The 21,126-nt window shown below is 42.3% G+C and overlaps 1 protein-coding gene across 2 annotated transcripts in view; it reads right to left on the minus strand.

Annotated features, from left to right (window-relative positions):
- The window catches only part of Fbxo16 (F-box protein 16), a 71,791-nt gene that overhangs the window by 15,246 nt on the left and 35,419 nt on the right, over nt 1-21,126 (minus strand). For both annotated transcript variants that reach the window (XM_052191175.1, XM_052191176.1), the window contains exons 3-7: nt 20,350-20,385; nt 13,072-13,278; nt 11,665-11,829; nt 8,022-8,245; nt 1,384-1,486 (exon numbers count right to left, since the gene is read on the minus strand). In XM_052191175.1, coding sequence (XP_052047135.1) covers nt 1,384-1,486; nt 8,022-8,245; nt 11,665-11,829; nt 13,072-13,278; nt 20,350-20,385 — 735 coding nt within the window. The remainder of the gene's footprint in view (nt 1-1,383; nt 1,487-8,021; nt 8,246-11,664; nt 11,830-13,071; nt 13,279-20,349; nt 20,386-21,126) is intronic.

Below are 21,126 nucleotides of genomic sequence, written 5' to 3' on the forward strand. Positions count from 1 at the left end.
ATTTCTCCAGTCCTCACTTTTGAATTCTAAAGAATATTTTAAGAAAGCTCTGCCAGTTTTGATAGATGGTTAATGTCAAAAGCCATAGATTTTTGTGCTTTTCAAGCTGGAGAAACATTCAATTGCATTGATTATTTCTAAGCAACCCTTATTATCTTCATATTCTCTCTCTCTCTCTCTCTCTCTCTCTCTCTCTCTCTCTCTCTCTCTCTCCCTCCCTCCCTCCTCCTCTTACCTTGGTATCTCTGTCTCTCCCTTCCTCCCTCCATCATTCTCTGTTTCCTCTCTTTCTCTCTCCTTCTATCCCTCCCTCCCTCCTTCCCTTCCTCTTTCTTTCCTTCCCTTCCCTTTATTTCTGTCTCTGGTAATTGAGTGGGCCACTGCATCCAGCTCAAATTCTGGTGGAAACCAGGTAGAAGGTCTCACAATGGCCTATGTGATAGGATTCATACTGTCTGCTGTTGGTGTTGTGTTTCTGTTTTGGTTTTTGTAATCAGCAGACTCATGGACAACATTACTACTTGGTCTAAGCTTCATAGCCTGCACCAGAAGCCTCCCCCAGTGCAGTAGAACTGGTCTTCAGCACACAGGCAGGTCTATTTTAAGAAACCCATCTCTCTCTCTCTCCCTCTCTCTCTCCCCCCCCTCTCTCTCCCTCCCTCGCTCCTTCCCTCCCTCTCTCCCTCTCTAATATAACACTTGAAAATACATTTCAGCAAAAAGTAATAGTTTCTCAATCAGAACTGTGGAAGAGATTTACTCCCAAGTGGGTGCAGAATATCTCACCAATTGATATCCACTCTCTATTAATTTTCCTCGAGTGTGTCTTCAGTTTTTCTCTCCATTCTTATTACATCACATGCACTTTTAATTACACCCATATCCTTCTTACTTTGCTCTAAAACCTCTCATAATGTGGTCCAAATCACAATTTCAGAAACTCTGCTACAGATTAACTGTGTTCCCTAGTCACTGTTACTGACATTATTTTGTTGCTGGTTACTTGCTTTTTAACTGGAGACAGAAAATTTTGGAGTCAGTTAATCGATGTATTTATCCATTTCCTTTTGAGTCCAAGTTGGCTTTGAGCTTGCTATGTAGCCAAAGATGACCCGGAACTTCTAATCCTTCTGCCTCTATCTCCCAAAGGCTGAGATTACAGGCAGGTGCCACTGAGAGTTTTTCCGCTGTGCTGGGGATGGAAGCCAGGACTGTGTGCTGGCAGTCTCTCCAGCAACGGAGAAGCACCTCTAGCCCCAGAGACCAAGGTTTAAACAACCACTTGATGATTCTGATTTAGCCAACAAATTCAATTTCACAAATAGGATTAGGGATCAGGGTAATTTCCTGATTACGGAAGGAGTCTTTTGTAAGCAGACTTACCAATGACTGTGCTTTCCTGAGCCTGGCTCTGTCTTGAAGCTTATTTTTCTTATCTCGCAGCTGCCGCTTGAAGTCTGGGGTCACTTCGCTTCTTTTTCTTCTTCTGCAAAATTGCAAAGTGATGGGAACATTGTAATGGATCACTTTAAATCTTTAGCAATCCACATAGTTATTTTTTCATTTTTGTGGATTCTGGTTGGTGTAGTGATTTGAAGACTGCCTGCACACCACTGGAAATGAATCAAATGTCCATCTATAGAGAGCTTGTTCAACTAACCCTGGCATAGTAACACAACAGAGAGCTATGTGCTGTAAAAAGGCAGGCAGAACGTTTCTACAGACACTGCAAAGTAGGCCTCAGGATACAATGACGCATGAAAAAGAAAACCAGGTAAAGAAAGTCAAGCATGTTCTATACTGCCATTCATCTCAGGAGACATCTAAAACTTGACTTCTATTTGCCAATACTTTTGTTTGTTTGTTTGTTTGTTTGTTTGTTGCTTTTGGATTTGGTTTTTTCGAGACAGGGTTTCTCTGTATAGCCCTGGATGTCCTGGAACTCACTCTGTAGACCAGGCTGGCCTTGAACTCAGAAATTCGCTTGCCTCTGCCTCCCAGAGTGCTGGGATTACAGGTGTGCACCACCACCACCCAGGCTGCCAATACTTTTAAAAACATTGTTTTTATTTTACATGAATGAGTGTTTTGCCTTCATGTTTTTATATGCAGTGCCTGTAGAAGCCAGAAGAGGGCGACAGATCCCCTGGAACTAGAGTTACAAGCCATTTTGAGCTGCCATAGAGTAAGCTGGAAACTGAACTCAGGTCCTCTTACAAGAACAGAAGCCCTTGTGCTTTCTGTTTGTTAAATTTAATTATTACTTTGGTTTGTGTTTTTTTGTTATTTGTTTGTCTGTCTGTTTCTGAGGCAGGGTCTTCCTATATAACCCTTGCTGGCTGTTCCTGAAACTTGCTGTGCAGATCAGGCTGCCCTAAAACTCCTGCTGATCACTCTGTCTCTGCCTCCTAAACTTTGGGATCACAGGCCTGCACCACCATGTTCAGCTTTTTGGACTTTTTAAAATGGAAGAATGATACAAAACTTTGAAACATTATCAGCGGGTAGGATTCTCATGTGAATCCATCAGAAACTATCTGGAGTCTTAGGGGCAAAAGCGAGACTCTCCCAAACACGACCTTATTTTGTATTCTTGACTTGAGAACCATCTAAAATGTTCTCCATAGTATAAGCTAAGATGAAAGAGAAAAAAACAAAAAGCAAAATTAAACAAGTCTGATCTTGATCACAAAGTTGGTGGCACTGCCACACACAAAGCAAGGTTTTTGTTTGTTTGTTCATTGTTTTTTTGCTTTTAACACCATTGTTTATCTGAATATTCTTTCTTTGTTTTGTTTGTTTGTTTGTGGAGGTGTTTGTTTTAATAGACAGGGTCTATTTTATATAGTCCTGGCTGGCCTGGAACTCACTCTGTAGACCAGGCTGACTTCAAACTCACAGATACACCTGGCTCTGCCTCTCAGTATTAGGATTAAAGGTATGCACCACCATGCCCAGAGCAGCTGAATATTCTTCGTAGGGTATCTCCCAAAGATAAAAGTACAGACCAGGAAATCCGAATCTATGTCAATAAACATGTATATTAGTATTAACACTTGTTTACCATCATACATGCTAAGAGAAGGCAGAGACCATCCACCCTCAGCCCACAGGGAAGTGCAGCCTGCTACTGAGTTTTGTTCATAAAGTTGAATCAGAAAACAGTGATTCATGTGTGTTGTCTAGGCCACCTTTCAGACTATGTTATCAGAGCTGAGCAGTTGTACCACAGAGCATCTGTCCTGCAAAGTCTAAAATATCTCCCGTCTGGCCCTTTATAGAGTAAGTTTCCTGAAATAGTGGATCTAGGTAATGTGCTTCCATGGTTACCAACAATACAGAAAGAACCAGGAATGGAGGTGCGTGTCCTTGTTCATATATTCTAGATGCTCTAGTTCTGATGATCAGTGTGGCTGGGGACAGAGGACAGAGGACAGGGGACATGAGAAGAGGCCCCGTGGTGGCACTCCTCAGAGTCCAGAGTGAGAGAGCATGGTAAATGGCCCATTCCTACAACAAACTGTGGGAAGGGGGAGGGCATGAGAAGGAAGAGGAAGAGCAGGTGGGGGGTGGATAGGAGTGGGGGCATGGTAGGGGGGAGTGCAGGGTGGGGAGTAGGGGTTAGGGGTTGTAGGATAGGGGGTTGTAGGGCGATGGTTGGGGTGGTAGGGAGACACTACAGAAGAGGTGGAGGCTGAACAGAAGGCTAACTTAGAATTCAGGTCAAGAATGGATATGTGGGAGGGGGGCTGCAGTTGAGATGTAAAGTGAATTTAAAAACTGAATTAAGGAAAAGAAAAAAAGAAAAAGAATAGACAGGTGAGTCAGATACAACATGTATTTGACACCTTATCAGAACCTGATTAAACAAAGCATTCCTAAAGAAGTCAAGCATCTGTGTGACAGTCAAGGAACCCTGAATGTGGACAATCCTTAGCTGTATTAAGGAGTTATTCATTGAGTTAGACGAAGATGGTGTCTGCTTTGGATTTTTATAAAGGATCCTTATGTTTTAGGAATACAGATTATATATGACATGAAATAAGTCACATATGAAGTAACATGACATTGTTTATTTAAAATATAATTTATAACCCTGTTAGTGGTGGCATACACTTTTAATCCCAGCACTCAGGAGGCAGAGGAAAGTGGGTCTCTATGAGTTCAAGGCTAGTTTGGTCTACAGAGTGAGTTCCAGGACAGCCAGGGCTACTCAGAGAAACCCTGTCTTGAAAACAAACAAATTAACAATAATAACAACAACAATAAAATTTAGGGGATTCAGACATAGTGATGAATGCGTGTGGTCTTATCATTGGGAAGATTGAGGCAGGAGGATTGAGAATTTGAAGCTAGCTTGGACTGCCTTCAAATTTTCAGTCCTGTCTTAAGCAGCAGCAGCAGCAGCAGCAGCAGCAGCAGCAGCAGCAGCAGATAGGGGAGGGGCAGGATAGGTAAGGAATAAATGACTCCAGACTGGTTATGGGTTAAGAACTATTAACAGTTGATGATAGCCACAAAGGGTTAATTTTGCTATTTTACTCTCTCTCTCTCTCTCTCTCTCTCTCTCTCTCTCACACACACACACATACACACATCTATTTGAATATTGGTCATAAAAGCCTTCTAGTTAAAAAGAATTCATCTGCCCAAATATTACTAGCCATTTCATTTTCCAGTGTCTCCAGAGTTTTAATTGAGGCATTTCAAGTAGAAGAGCCAGACCACTATGGTGGGGATCCCAGCCTTGAGTAGATGCTGACAGCACTTGGCTGCTGTTGGCTTCACTGCACCCTGCACACATATGCAGTCGGGTTCCGTGGTGGACATGGTTGTTGGCTTAACTGTAGAAATGACACACTCCTTAACACGTCAGCACTCAGTTCCTAAGATGAAGACACTTGTCTACCCAGTCACACTAGCACCATCATGTCTTAGGAAATAAACATTATTTAATATCACTTAATTCACAATCCATATTCAAATTCCTGCAGTTGTTCTAAGAGTGCCTTTTGTCATTTCTTTTCCCCTTCCCTCTCTCCCTCCTACCCTCTCTCTTTTCCTCCATCTTCCTCTCCCTTCCTCTTTTTTCCCTCTCTCTTCTGTCCATTCCACTGGGAACTCCTCTAGCTTCAAGCTAGAGGTTTGGTTATAGATCCTAGAACTTTCCCTCACCTCCTCCTTTCCTCAGTACACAGATTTTTTTTGAAGCCAGCTTCTAAAACAGAGAACTTAGCACAGGCTAGCTTTTGCTCATTGTTTCTTTACAGGATCTCTCATTTGTTTCCTTGCTACTTATATGTTTACAAAAATAGAAAGTTCCACCAGACACATGATTAGTTTCCAGTCAGACTTTGGGCAAGATGTTTGTATTTAAAAGTCTTGTATTCTATCAATAGTTGATAATCAGGGTTTTCTGGCTATTAGTGATGGTAACATTGTAACCACTTAACCAAGGTGGTGACTGTTGGCTCTCTCAACTGTGTTGATACATTTTCTTTTTAGCCTTTCTCCTTACTGTGTAAGTCTTACAATGCTATTTTGTCACACTGAGAACTTCTAAGTTCCAAATTTTCAGCAGGGCCTAGTACCCTACACCTGTAACTCCAGCACTTGGGAGATAGAAACAGGTGAATTGTGTTGAATTTGAGACCAGGCCTGCCCTACACGGTGAATTCTAGAACAGCCTATTCAGGCTAAGGGGTGAGACGTTGTCTCAAAAAAATGAAACAAAGAAACAAGCAAAAAACAAACAAAAGCAAGTTCTTGCTAATTGGTAACTTCTGCCTTCCTCTGTCGCACATCTCCAGCCTGTCCTTCTGTTTCTGGTGTGTATGCTATGCTGTGTGTGTCCTCCCGTTTCTGGTGTGTATGCTATGCTGTGTATGTCCTTCCATTTCTAGTTGTGTATGCTATGCTGTGTATGTCCTTCCATTTCTGGTGTATATGCTATGCTGTGTGTGTCCTTCCATTTCTGGTGTGTATGCTATGCTGTGTGTGTCCTTCTGTTTCTGGTATATATGCTATGCTGTATGTGTCCTTCTGTTTCTGGTGTGTATGCTATGCTGTATGTGTCCTTCTGTTTCTGGTGTGTATGCTGTGCTGTGTGTGTCCTTCCATTTCTGGTGTGTATGCTATGATGTGTGTGTCCTTCCATTTCTGGTGTGTATGCTATGCTGTGTGTGTCCTTCCATTTCTGGTATATATGCTATGCTGTGTATATCCTTCCATTTCTGGTGTGTATGCTATGCTGTGTGTGTCCTTCTGTTTCTGGTGTATATGCTATGCTGTGTATGTCCTTCTGTTTCTGGTGTGTGTGCTATGCTGTGTGTGTCCTTCTCTTTCTGGTGTATATGCTATGCTGTGTGTGTCCTTCCGTTTCTGGTGTGTATGCTATGCTGTGTGTGTCCTTCTGTTTCTGGTGTGTATGCTATGCTGTGTGTTTTCCTTCCATTTCTAGTGTATATTCTATGCTGTGTGTGTCCTTCCGTTTCTGGTGTGTATGCTATGCTGTGTATGTCCTTCCATTTCTGGTGTGTATGCTATGCTGTGTGTGCCCCAGGAAGAGCTACCTACATACCATGGACCCTGAGTGACAAGCCTCATTCACATTGACTCTATTTCAAATGCAGGTCAGGAAGGTAACTTCCAGACCATGCTTAATCCTAAAACTGCCTTAAATTGACTTTGTCTGTCTGACTTTGCCACACCACCCAGCTTGGCCACGTGTAGGAAAAATGAACAGCCACCAAATTATAATTTGATGAAAAGTGTCAATATAGAGAAATTTTAAAGGTACAGGAAAGCCAGGCATGGAGGCACACATTTATAATCCAAGCACTCAGGGTTCTGAGGCAGGAGACGCACAGGTTCAAGACACACCTAGGCTACAAAAGGAGACTATCTCCACAGACAAAGCAGTGTACAAAAGGCAGGAAAGTTGAGAGATTAACAGCACAGTGAGGAACTATACTGTCTCCATTTCATTTTGACAACTGGTAGTAATTTACTACATATACCTTAACTTTCTACTTCATTATACTATACTTTTTGGTCTGTGTTTTTGTTGTTGTTGTTGTTGTTGTTTTGGGGACAAGATATCTCTATGTGGCCCAGGCTGGCCTTGAATGTTACCCTCCTGGCTCAGCTTCCTCAGGGCGAAGATTACAGGTATGTATCTCCACTATTTCAGCTGCCATTTTTCTTTTGAGACTGGGTCTCATTACTTAGCTCAGGCTGCCTTGAACTTGGTCGGACCTTTTTACAAGTCCGTCCCTACTTACCTTGGTTTTCCTGGCCATGAGTCCAACAGAAAGGTCAGTAGCTATCCTACTACCTTATGCTCTACATGGAAGGATCAAAATCAGGCCCTCCCTCCTTTTGTTTGCTGACTCACTGGTAAAGGAAGGAAGTATAAAAGAAAAGAAAAAAAAAGAACCATGTGATGCTGGCTTGTAATTAATATTAAAATATTGAATGACATCTGGGGCTGGAGAGGCAGCTTATCAGTTAAGAGTTCTTCCTGCTTTTACAAGGACCTGTCCTTGTTCAGGTCCCAGTATCCATACTGGTTAGCACACAGCCACCTGTAACTTCAGTTCAAAGGCCAGACAGCCACCCTTCTCCAATCCACACACACACAAAATAAATAACTAAGTTTAGTGTGTGTGTGTGTGTGTGTGTGTGTGTGTGTGTGTGTGTGTGTATGATGGGCTGGCCAGATGGCTCAGTTGCTTATAGCACTTGCTATACATGCCTAATGATCTGAATTTGATTCCCTGAACCGGGGGTGGAAGCAGAGAATTGGCTCCTAGAAGTTGTCCTCTGACATCCACACACATGTCCCGTGGCATGTACACACAGTAGCCACAGTATTTAAAATACTAAGGAGTGTGTACGGAAAAGCTTCTGTAGTTCAAAGTGAGTTCTAGGATCCCCCCCCACCCCCCATCTACTCAAGTGTCAATAAATTATTCTGAAGAACAAATTGGCTGAGAGGGGCATGGAGCTTCTCACCCTACCTGAAGGGCTCAGGGTCACAGTTGTCTAGATAATTAAAGCGGATGATGTCAGTGGGATGCTTATCTGACGATCGCCATGGTGGAAGCTCTTTCTCCCCGGGGTTATTCTTCTTTCTTAAAGAGGAGGAGGACCGAAACGCTAAGGAAGGGGACTGCTTCTCCTCTGGAGAATTGCCAGGAATTGGCTGAACATCGGCAATTATGAATCCATCCTTTGGAGGTGTCTAGAGGAAGAAAATGAATTACTTCTACTCTCAGAGTACCGGAACACCAACACCAATAGACAAAGAACTCAAGAACCTCTGCTGCCTTCCCAATCATCCTCGTCCTTCCTATGACAATGCTCATAATGGTGATAAGAATTACAGCCACTGTCCCAGGAGCACTTGGATGTGTGGATAAGTTTCCATCTTCATGGTAATTTATTCATTATTTACTTATACTGGGTCATATATAACCCAGGCTCACCTCAAATTCCCTGTACAGCCCAATATGACCTCGAACTCCTGATCTTCCTGCCTCCACCTCCTGAATGCTGGGATTACAGCCTGTAACACCAGACATGTTTTATCTAGTGCTGGGGATTACATTTAGGGCTTTGTGACTGACGGACAGGCAAGCGCTCTACTAGGTGAGCTGTATCACCAACCTTACTTTGGTTTCAAAAGACAGTTCTCAGTCTGTGACCCAGGCTGGCCTAGAACCAGGTCACCAGGCTGGCTTTGCACTCACTGCAGTCCTTCCCCAGCCTCAGGAGTTCTGGGATTACAAGTGTGAGCACCACTCCCACGGGTCACAGTACAGAGAGCTCCTCAGTGCTCTGTTTTTACAGAGGCGGAAACTGAAGCCAGAAGAAATGACTAAACTGACCCACAGGGATGATCCAAAATTCAAATCTTAGGTCCTACCCTTAATGGCCTAACACATTCAAGTTGTACAGGAGTGGACTGTAGCTGTGGCAGTTACCTAAAGCCAAGCAGCTCCCTGAGAATAACTCTGTTTCATTTCCAAAATTAGAAGTCTTCTGTATGCTCAGTGTTTTCATAAAGTGTTTTCAATGTGGGTTTAGCCTAAGGGGAGTCGTACTGGTATGTTGGGAAGCCATTAAGAGCTCAATTTTTGTTCATTAAGAGATTAGGGGAGCTTTGCTTAGAAAATTGGCTTGCTTCAATTGTGAGTTAGAAAAAAAAATCAAGAATTTCCCCAGTTGGGACTGGGGTGTAGCTCTGAGGTAGAATCTCTGCTAGGGTCTTATATTTCAAACCCAGCACCACCACCAAAAATAAAGAAGGAAGGAAGGAAGAGAAGGAGGGAAGGAGAGAGGGAGGCAAGAGAAGCAACCTTTCTAGTTCCCCAAGCATAACAAGGCAGTTATGCATTGTTTGAGACACTCCTTATTTGTTGAATTCATTTCTACTGAACGATTATTCTTAGTAGTGTTTCAAATACAGCATTTATTTGGGTATATCATGGTGACTAGACTGAGTTCTCTGGAGCTCTTGGTTAGGATCTTTGTACTCTTAGCACCAAGCACATAACAACGTTTGATAAATATTTACTCAATGAATGCCTACGGCTGTATCAAGTTTGCTGTCTGCTGCTCTGATAAACTCCATAACCAAAAGCAACTAGGGGAAGGAGGAGTTTATTTCGTGTTACAGGTTACAGTTCATCATCGAGGAAATTCAAGGGAAGAACTTGAAGCACAAACCACGAAGGGATGCTGCTTGCTAGCTTGCTTCCAGGATCATGCTGTTACCTTTCTTATTTAGCTCAGGACCACCCTGCCTAGGGTTAGTACCGCCCACAGTGGACTGGCCCTCCTGTATGGATTCATAATCAAGACAATGCCTCACTGATATGGCAACAGGCACACCAAGCTGACAATCAGGATTACCCATCACTGTAACCCAGTAGCCAACTAAGAAGACATTTAATATTTGTAAAATTCTGTATGCGATACAGGTCCCATCTAGAATGGACATTCATTTCTATTAGCTTATTTAGAAAGAAATCCTTGTCCTTTTGCCAGAGGAGTTCTATTTTAATCCTTGTAATGGTTGAAATTGTCAGTTTGACAGGACCTAGAATCACGTAAGAAATAAACCTCTGGGCACATCTGTGAGGGAGTTTCTAGATTGAGAAGACCCACCCGAACTGGAGCAGCAGCCTTATGTGCCCTGAGGTTCCAGACAGAACTGAAAGGAGACAGTGAAAGCACCAGGCTTCAATCTCAGCTTCCTGACTGAGGATGCGATGTGACCAGCCACCTCACGACCCTTCAGCCATGACTTCCCGCTACCATGGACTATATGTGCCCTGGGAGCACAAATAAACCTTTCTTTCTCTGAGTTGCTTTTGCCAGGTATTCATGTCACAGCAATGAAGAAAGCAAATTAATACAACATTGTTGGAAATCAAATAGTACATGATTATTTAAAAAACAAGGGAAGTATTTAAGTATCAGGGATTATAACATATAGAAATATCAGTAATTCTGAAAGGCACAAAATGCTTGGCCCACTAACAAACTGGCAATAATGAAGTCCACAATAGTGAAATAAGCAAGTTTTGCTCTTACTGTTTGAAGTCTTTTGTGCTGGGGCTGGGTTTGAACCCTGGGCCTGATGTATGCTGGGAAAGTGCTTAGTCTGCCTACTGCTGAGCTAATTTTCCAGCCGGAATGAAGATTTTCAGGAATTCTGTCATCGTGAATGGATGCTGAATTTTGTTAGATGACTTGTTTGCATATCTGTATTAAAATGATCTTGTATCTCTTCTTTGATTCTGTGAATATCCATATCAAATGATTGGGTTTGTGTATATATGTGTGTGCATACATACATGTGCACATGTATAGTATATGCACATATGTGTGAATATTATTGTGGAGGAGAAAGTTAAACTTTGGGCTCAGGGTCTCTCACTGGGACCTGGGACCCTCCCATTGTGTCAGCTAGCTGTCCAGTGAGCCCAAGGGTTCCTCCTTCCTGCACCTCCACAGTACTGGGATTGCAACAATTATAAACACCGCTTCTGGCTTTTTTTAAATATAGGTGCTGAAGATCCAAAGTCAGGCCATGATGTTTGCATGAGGCCCTAGTGTGGAGCATCCATGACAGCTAATAAATAAATTAACAGCCAAGCATGGTGGCGCATATCCATAGAAACAGCACCCCTAATGCTGAGGCAGGAGGCTCTTGGGTTTAAAACCAGTCTAGGCTACATGAGGATAATTGTCTCAACCAATGAACTAATTAGCCCACTGACTGACCAACCAGCAAACTTCAGCTCCTCTTATGGAATCATAGCAAATATGAATGGGTCGATTCTAATGGGCCATAGCTGAACATAATGCAGAATTCTCATGTCAGAGCTGTATGGTGTCTGAGCAAGAGGCAAAGAGATCAGAGGCGGGGATACAGAGAGAAGCACCCCAAGTCCTCCCTTCTGAAGGTATCTGTGATTGGAGGGCCTCAGGTGAGACCCTGAAGAGGTCTGTGAAGCCTCAGAAGAGAAGCTCGAAATCACGGGGTATGTCCTTTGACCTTTCCTACATCTCAAACTGGATCACGATCCCACAGTTCCAACATTTGCCACAGATACCAGTTTCTAAGTGTGCCGCTCTCCGTCTCAAACTTGCCTTGGGCTTGGTGATGTGAAGTTCTCTCACCATCTGAATGTAGTGCTTTTTCCAGACGCCCTGCTCAAAGGGTGTTGGCGAGAAGCTGATGTACCAGTTGAAACGCAGGCACTTGAGTACCCAGAGCTGGTCCAGCTCAGCCAAGCTCTTCCAGTACCAGCTCACCTGGGAAAACAAAGCAGCCTGCTCAGTTCCCAAACTCATTTCCTCTCCTGCCTGAGGTGCTTTGTGGGACCCCAGATAATGTCTGTCTGTTTTTCTTGGTGGCTCAGCTCAGTAACTTAACACTTCTGACCCTCCTGTGGTGTGCTGGAATTACAGGTACGCCCCACCAAACCTGCTTTACAGGTTTATATCCTAATTTAACTCCAGTTTGATTTTTATGATTTTTGAAACATTCACTTATTTTTACTCCTATGTGTATGAATATTTGCCTATGTGTATGTATAAGTATACAATCCAGCATTTAGGGTCAGATTCCCTGGAGTTAGAATCACAGAGTTGTGAGACACCACATGGGTGCTGAGACCTGACAAGAGCAACACGTGCTCTTAACTGCTGAGCCACCCCTCCAGCCCCTTACCTTCAGTTTAATACAGGAAAAAAAAGTACTTGTAAGAAATATCAGCCTCTTTTTCCCCCCCAAGTCCCTGAGGGTATACAGCCACACCAAGATCTACCTATATTTCTTTCTGATTTTTATTTTGAGACAAGGTTTCACTTGTAGCCCAGGGTAGCCCTGAACTAATGATGGTTAGTCTTAGCTATCCAAGTGCTGAGTAGTTCACAGATATGCAGCTTGGTGTGGGTACCTTTTATTCTCATCCTCTTTGGACATATCTGATAAACACCTTCTTTTGAGTTTTTCTATTTGCAGGTGCCCTGCACTGCACAGTCTAGGGCAGTGGTTTGCAACATGTGGGTCATGACTCCTTTGGGAAGTCAAATGACCCTTTCACAGAGGTCACCTAAGACCAACAGAACACACAGATATTTACATCATGATGCATAACAGTAGCAAACTGAAGTAGCAACGAAAATAATTTTATGGTTGGGGGTCACCACAACATGAGGAACTGTATTAAAGAGTTGCAGCATTGGGAAGGTTAGAAACCATTGGTCTAGGGTGTTATTGTAGCTGTGTGGGAAGTGGCAATGCTGTCCTACTGAGGAACCACTTATATGTACATAACTGATAGCAGTTTTTCTTTGACCCTAAAGAGTCAGACAAAAATAAATAAAGATAAATAAATAAATAAATAAAAGGTCAAGGGTCATTTAAACTTTGCAGAATAAAATCTATTGCTTGGCGCTGTGCACATGCATGTGGGTTTCATCTTCAGGTTGTTCCCCTTTCAGAGTTTTCTAAGGCTGTCCCAACCAAACTCCAAGCGCCTTTGCCATTACCTGTGCACAACGGCAAAGGCTCCGGGGATCCAGGAAGGAAAAGATATAGACAGATAACACCCTCGGAAGCTTGGTAGTAAAATCCAGGGCCTCTGCTGGAATTTTTTCCTGCAGTTTTCGACAACAGAACTTCTGCTGGGACAGGGAGCAGCGCTCTAGCAGGCCTGCAAGAATTCTTCTCCTTTGAGAGTCTGTCCACTTGTCAAACTGAGGGAACAGAACAAGAGAATCTCATAGGTATTGTGATCAACTATAGGGAAGAGAATGGCACAGAAAGCGAGCTTAGTAAGTGACTGACAATGCATAGCATTCACTTATTTCTGTCTCAGCTCAGTAAATTCCATATTTCACCCCCCTCGTCTCTTTTTCTCACACTTCTGTATACCCGATCAGACTGTAACTGCAGAAGTGCATCTGACCTAGACCTTCAGTGTATCTGCAATGGTTAATCAACTCAAGTGTCACCCTGACACAATCTAGAACCACCTGAGCAGAGTGTCTCATTGAGGGATTGTCTAGACCAGGTTGGCCTTTGGGAGGACTATCTTGATTATGTTAATTGATGTGGACTGATCCAGCCTCCTATGGGAGGTGCCGGACTCCCCAAGCAGGAAGACAAAGCTAAGCACAGATGTGCATTATGCACTTATTTCTCTCTGTGCTCCACTACAGATGTGACTAGCTATTTCAGGTTACTGCTTTGATGTCCCTACTTCGGTGGACTATAATTGGAACTGTGGACTAAGGTGAACCCTTTCTCCCGTTAACTGCTTTTGGTTGAGGTGTTTTATCACAGTAACAGACACGACACTAGAGAAGTATAATAAATAAATAAATAAATAAATAAATAAATAAATAAACAAATAAATAAATAAATAATGTGTATATAGAACAAACAGAAATGAACTATCTTAGATTGTTCTCAGCTACCTTTCTCCTGTCTCATGTAGTTCAAAAGTTCATGTTCAAGAAACAGTGCTACCTACAGGACAGTCCCCCACAGACATGCCCACGGGCCAGCCTAGTCTGGTTAGTTTCTCAGTTGAAACTCCCTTCTCAAATGAGTCCAGGTTGTTGCAAGTTGACAGTTAAAACTTTCCTTCACAGTAAGTGTGTAAATTCACTTTTGTTGGTACACAGACATGAGAAATACCACTTTAGACTTTGCCTTTTGAGCCCTCATACTCCTTTGCAACTTCAAAAGGAACTTTTCTTTGAATAATTTAAATGGCTTAGTGATGCTTTTAGAACTTGTTTGTAAAAGTCCCACTTTTTCAACTTTCATGCAAACATTGATTCAGAGCTATTAGAACCGGTGTTTCCTGGATCACAGTTTCCCAGGCCTCACATAAAATTTGCTTACATTTTTTGAGTCTGGATTGTTTGACATTAGTAAATACTCAGGGTCTCACTCTCAATTTTCTACTGTTTGTGAAATTCAAAATGTCCTCATTTATATATTAGGGGTCATTATATTTACATTACAGGGTCATTGTGTGAGGATTACATATATGTGTGTGTATGTATATATGTATGGATGTGTATATATGTATATATGTATGTATGTGTGTGTGTATAATTATATAAAGGACAACTATTATTCTAAAATGCCATGACAATCTTAAAAATAATACATAAGTGGTTAAATCAATGTAAAAAAGATATACAAAAACTTTAAAAGCACCAAGCTTTCATGTCTGTGCCTAGATAAGGATGAATCCAGGTAGACTCACCAGATTTCCTTAATGCCACAAAAGAGAATGAACTCAAATTATAGTGTGACTTAAAATGAATATAAAAGAACATTAGAATCATAAAAGCCTATAAAAGAGAACACTGAAACACTCTCTGGAGATTAAAAAGATAATTACATGGGCTCTTCATTTGTTTCCCAGATCAAGAAGGTCCAGGATAATTTACATTTGGCTTGGATAGGTGTTTTTGCCTCCGGGATATTTCTAATTGTGTTTGTTTAAGGTAATAGAAAATGAATTTGCATTCCTTGAACCCCTACCAATTCAAGGTGGGGGAATGACTCAGAATACTGAGCAGCAGGGAAAAACTGTTCCCTTGGAGTTTAGAAAGTGTTACAACAAACCAGAAAGTAGATAATCCATGCAGAGCTCACTGTGCAGGAATGTAATAATCTCGCTTATTTCTTGCATCAATTTTCCAGTAAAACCCTGCAGCACAAAAGTGAGGGACCAGCATGTGAGAACCATGAGAGTTCTCATAGTCTCCTGTCACACACTATTGGGGTTCACTCCAGAAGGTTCCTGTTCTGTGGATGTACTTGGTAACTGCACACTATTTTTCGTAAGTCGCTGTAGCTAGGGCTGTCGGGGTTTACTAATCTCAGGATGAAGGGCAAGCATGTGGAATGATTAGGGAGGTTCCCCTCACACATGTGGTGTGTGTCCAAGATTGATGCTGGGGATATTCGTCTAGCACTTTATACATCAAGGCAGGGTCTCAGCCAGGGTCATCTTTCTAGGCAACTTGCTCTGGGGATCTTTGGCTCTTCCTTCAGAGACTAGACTTACAGACACGTACCTAACCTACCTGGAATTTATCTGGGCTCTGGGGATCCAAACTCCCATCCCCACACTACTACTACTACTTCTTCTCTTCCTCCTCCTCCTTCTTCTTCTTAAGATTTATTTATTACATGTAAGGACACCGTAGCTGTCTTCAGACACACCAGAAGAGGGCATCAGATCTCATTAAGGATGGTTGTCAGCCACCATGTGGTTGCTGGGAATTGAACTCAGGACCTCTGGAAGAGCAGTCAGTGCTCTTAACCGTTGCTGAGCCATCTCTCCAGCTCTATCCCACACTTCTGATGTGAGTATTTTAGCCACTGAGCAATCTCCCTAGCCCCACAGAGGATTTCTTTTTCTTTTTCTTTTTCTTTTTCTTTTTCTTTTTCTTTTTCTTTTTCTTCTTCTTCTTCTTCTTCTTCTTCTTCTTCTTCTTCTTCTTCTTCTTCTTCTTCTTCTTCTTCTTCTTTTCTTTTTCTTTTTCTTTTTCTTTTTGAAAAGAGAGGGTCTCATTGTATATCAGACTGCCCTTGAACTCACAGTCCTCCTGTCTGGAGTGCTATACAAGTGTGTAATACCACACAATGCATTGTCACATACAACTTCAGTTCTTGTTATGATTTTGTTTGTTACTATTCTAAATATTAAACTTGTGTACATGTAGGAACATAAATGAAATTACTTATTGGGCTGGTATGTTAAGAGCATACTGTTCTTACAAAGCACCTGAGTTTGATTCCCAGTACCCATCAGACAGTTGACAACTACCTGTAACTCCAGCTCCAGGGATCTGACAGCATCTTCTGAACTTCCTGGGTACCAGCACTAAAGTGCACACACCCTGCCCCTTCACATGTACACATAATTAAAAATAAATATTTTAAAATGTTAAAACTTCAAAGAGCTGAGAGAGCTCATTTGGTAAGGTACTTGCCTGGCAAACAAAAAGACCTGAAATTGGATCCCCAGCACCCACGTAAAAGCTGGGTGTGTGCACACACACCTGTAATCTCAGTGTTGCAGACGCCAAGACATGGGAATCCTTGGGGCTTGCTGGCCAACTGGTCTAAGCTGAATTTATGAGTTCCAGGTTTAGTAAGATACCCTGCCTTAGGAGTAAGGTGGAGGGCCTGTGAGATGGCTTAGCAGTTAAAGGAACATGGGGTACATAAAAGTCCAGTGACCTGAGTTTGATCTCAGGAATCTACACAAAGGTGGGAGGAGAGAAGAGAGTCCCCAAAGCTGTCCTGTAACCTCCACAAGAGCACTGTGTCACATGTGTCTTTATACAGACATCTCTCATACTCACAGCATGCACACGTGCGCCTACACACAAAGGAAAAATGTGCAAAGGACTTTGTTTTAGTATATCCAGGAGATCAGAATGCCATCACCACTGTCTAATCTTAGCACATTCTCATTCCTGCTCCAAATTAAAAAGAAAGAAGGAAAGAAAGAAAAAGAAATGGTGTCCTGTTCTCTGAGGGTCCCATGGTGCCCTGTTCTCTGAGGATCCCTTAAACCCATTTTTCATCTGCCACCTGTTAGCGTTCAGAGACTCAGTAAGCAAGTATCTCAGTCTGTGAGCCATGAAGCCATCTTACTGCCCATGTGTTTGGGATCCAGTCTCACCGTCTCCTTGGATTTTAGGTGAAGCACTCACAGCAGGGTCCACCATAAAGCAAACACAGTTTACATTTTTAAATTACCATAAAATTTTCCATTATTAAAACAGTTACCATTAAAAATTACCATTAAAATTCCCATTATTAAAGATAAAATGATTTGAAAAAAGGAATACATAAGTATCCCATCCTACTTTAAGCTTCTTTGGAGGGGGAGGGGGAGGGCTGGGAGGATTGGCTTATGGAAACAAGAGTTTCATGAGCTCAGGTTAGCCCTGATCTTGGTATGCATCCTGAAGTTGGCCTTGAACTGATTCTCTTGTCTCTGTTTCCCAGGGGTGGGATAACAGGATTTTAGTACCATATCTGGTCTTTTACTTTGATAAAATAAATATAAAAATCACAATGCTAACCATTTATATGTAGAGTGGCATTTAAATAAACTCCCATTACAGTGCAACCATCACTACCACGTGTGTCCAGAACTTTCTCAGACCCGTCAAACCCTGGTCCCCTCTACTATATTTCCTATCTTTATGAATTTGCCCATTCTAAGTACCTCATACAAAGGGGAGCTGTACAATATTTGTCTTTGTACCTGACTTATTTCACATAGCACACCATGCCTTCAAGTTTGTCCATGTTATAGCACATACCAGAAACACTTTCAGCTTGTCGATGAATAATAACTCCATCCTATGAGCATAGCACATTTTGTTTATTCATTTACCTGTGGATGGATATTTGGATTATTTGTGCTTTTTGATTACTGTTGCTATAAGCACTAATGAGCAAGTTTTTGTATGACCATATGTTTTCAATTCTCTGTAGTGGTGGAAAATAGTTCATTGAGACTGTAGAGTAATTCAACAAGTAATTTGTTGCCCAGAAACACATAATTTGACATTATCCACTGATGGATAATGACCTCTGGGACTCTGTCTTCTCGTTAGAGAAACAAATGAGAGAGTTGCCCATTGATGATGAAGGATAGCTACATCTTGTTAGGCAAAAGCATGAAGCCATTATTGTTCTCGTGTGGAAGTTCAAGAGTATACAGGAGAGTGTACCACTGCCTGGATGCTGAGAGCCCAGTGGATGAGCTGCACTGGTTATGAAGGTACCATCTCTCAGATCCAAACCCGTATCTCTAGACTCTCTGAATCCAGGAACTGTATTTCTTCTTTGACAGCTAGCTCTCTGCTAAATGCTGCCTGTGAAGAGGGAGGCACCAAGGGGGAAACTGAGGAAGAAGATACATTCCTCTCTGCACTGGCTGCTGTTTGTGTCAGAACTACCTTCACCCTGATCCCTGGCTCCAGCTTTTCCCACAGACAATCATGCTTCCTTGGATATATCAGACCCAACTGGCTGTGAGATGCCAACTTCATTCCTCAGGGGTGTGGGTACCGGCTGGGTTGGAGCTCTTCCTTCCAAGGCACAAGGAACGCTGGCATTAACCCAGTTCTATCTCCACGGACCTCCATCAATCCCTTCCTGAGTCTTTGTTTTTTAATATTTGTTCACCAATCCTTTTGATTAAATTATGGCCATTAAAATAATGGATGAGTTCTGTTTTCCAGGTAGAATCTAAATGGAAATAATCAGTCATGCTTCCCAGGAAAGAGCCAGCATTGCCTTAGGTACACATTCCATAGGCACCAAGATAATGCTACAGACTGAATGCTTGAGTTCTGAAGCATTCACATGCTGAAATCTTTTTTATTAATTAATTTATTCACTCTACATTTCAAAGCCAGTACCCCTCTCCTTTCAGTCTCCCCCCCCCCAACAGTCCTGACCCCATCCCCTCTCCTGCAAGAAGGGGAGGTCCCCCAGGGAAACCTCCCACCCCACACCCCACACCACATCTTTATAGACTTTGTATAGAGTATACACTATATCTCACCTATATCCCTTCACTTCCCACCCCAACACATCAAGTCATTGCAGGACCAGGCATACCGTCCTGCCACCTAGGCCAGACAAGGCAGCCCAGCCAAGGGAACAGGATCCAAAGGCAGACAACAGGTTTAGGGACAACCTCTGCTCCAGTTGTGGGGGGACCAGCATGAAGACCAAGCTGCACATCTGCTATATATGTGTGGGGAGCCCAGGTCTAACCCATGCTCACTCTTTGGTGATTCAGTCTCTGGGAGACCCCAAGGGTCCAGGTTAGTCAACTCTGTTGGTCTTCCTGTGGAGTCCCCATCCTCCAATTCTTCCACAAGACTCCCCTTACCCTCAGCTAGGGGGAATATCCACCCCCCATAATCCCAGATTTATAAATCTGAGATAAGAAGATCCCTGAAGGTATATAAGTTTGAGGCCAGTCTGGTCTGACCTACCTAGTGATCTCTGGGCCATCCAGGGGCTACAGAGTGAGACCATGACTCAATAAGAGCTACAGAAATGATTCAACAGACCCAGATTTTGTCCCTGCACCTCCATGCACACAACCATTTATAACTCTGGTTTCAGAGGATACAATGCCCTTTTCTGGCCTCTGTGGGCAGCGGGTGCCCACATGGTGCATATATACACATACAGACAAAACACTTATACACATAAAATAAATTTAAGCAAAAAACTAGAACAACATGAAATCCTAACCTGTAGAGTGAGGGGTGGGGAGGTAGGGTGGGTCTGGGTCTGTAGGTAGGACCTTTGGGAGATGGAGCCCTCAATAGGATCAAACCAGATCCCAGAGATCCCTTTCCTCTCTCTGCCATTCCAGGAAGCAGCAAGATGGCTGCTCTCACTAGACCCTCATCACCAGCACCTTGATCTTGAGACTTTCAAACTCTGGAACTAAAAAGAAATAAAAAATAAAAATAAAAAAAGAATGAATAGCTCATTGGTCTCATTTTCATGATAGTAGCTTGAATAGACTAAAACAGATAACATACCACGGTGCAGAAGCAGGCATATTTTATCTATCTATCAATCTACCAATCTACCAATCTACCTATCTATCTATCTATCTATCTATCTATCTATCTATCTATCTATCTATCTGGAGGTACTGAGGATTGAACCCAAGGCCTTGTGCATGCTTGTCAAATGCTCTGAGACTCAGATATCCCCAGCCTTGTATATTTTAAATGCTTTACCCATTTTCCAAGCAGAGCTCTTCGTTCTTCAAACACCTACAGCAAATAAAAGAAAATAGGGTCATTTGTGCATCGTGGTTCAAGACATCCGTCATAAACAACATCACTAAAGGGTCAGTGAGTAAGTATTCACTATCTCAACAGAATAAGAAGAGACAGGTTGCATTCCAGAGGGCATTTCATTTATTTACTAAATGACCTTGAATTCTCTGTGTAAGCTAAGGATGACCTTGAACTTCTGGTCTTCCTGTCTGTACTTCCAGAGGGCTTGGATTACATGTCTGTTTTATGCGGTGTTGGGCATCAAACCCAGTGCTCTGTGCATCCTGGGCAAGCACTCCACTGCTGAACTACACTGCCATCCCACTTTATTTACTTTTTTAACTTACATGAGTTAAATTCTTTCTCTTTTTAGCTTCTGTATATGGAATAATTCATATAAAAGAAGCAATCTACCCTCTCTTCTTTCTTCACATCCTCCTTCCTTTTTGTCTTTTTCCTTTTTACTTCTAGACAGGGTCTCACACTCTGTAATTCAGGTTGGCCTGGAATTCACTACATAGCCCAAACTAACCTAGCAAGCTTGATTTTCCTACCTCTGTCTCCCAAGTACTGGGATTACAAGTATGTACTACCATGATGACTCACAGAGAAATTGTTCTTTAAGAGAAATGAAATATGAGAGAAGGAATTGTGAGGAGTATTCACTTATCAAATTTGAAAGGTCATAAACTAAAACAGGTAAGAAAATGAAGATCTCAGAATTTTTTAGTTTAA

Source organism: Apodemus sylvaticus, chromosome 8, assembly GCF_947179515.1.
Source record: "Apodemus sylvaticus chromosome 8, mApoSyl1.1, whole genome shotgun sequence".
Taxonomy (NCBI): Eukaryota; Metazoa; Chordata; class Mammalia; order Rodentia; family Muridae; genus Apodemus; species Apodemus sylvaticus.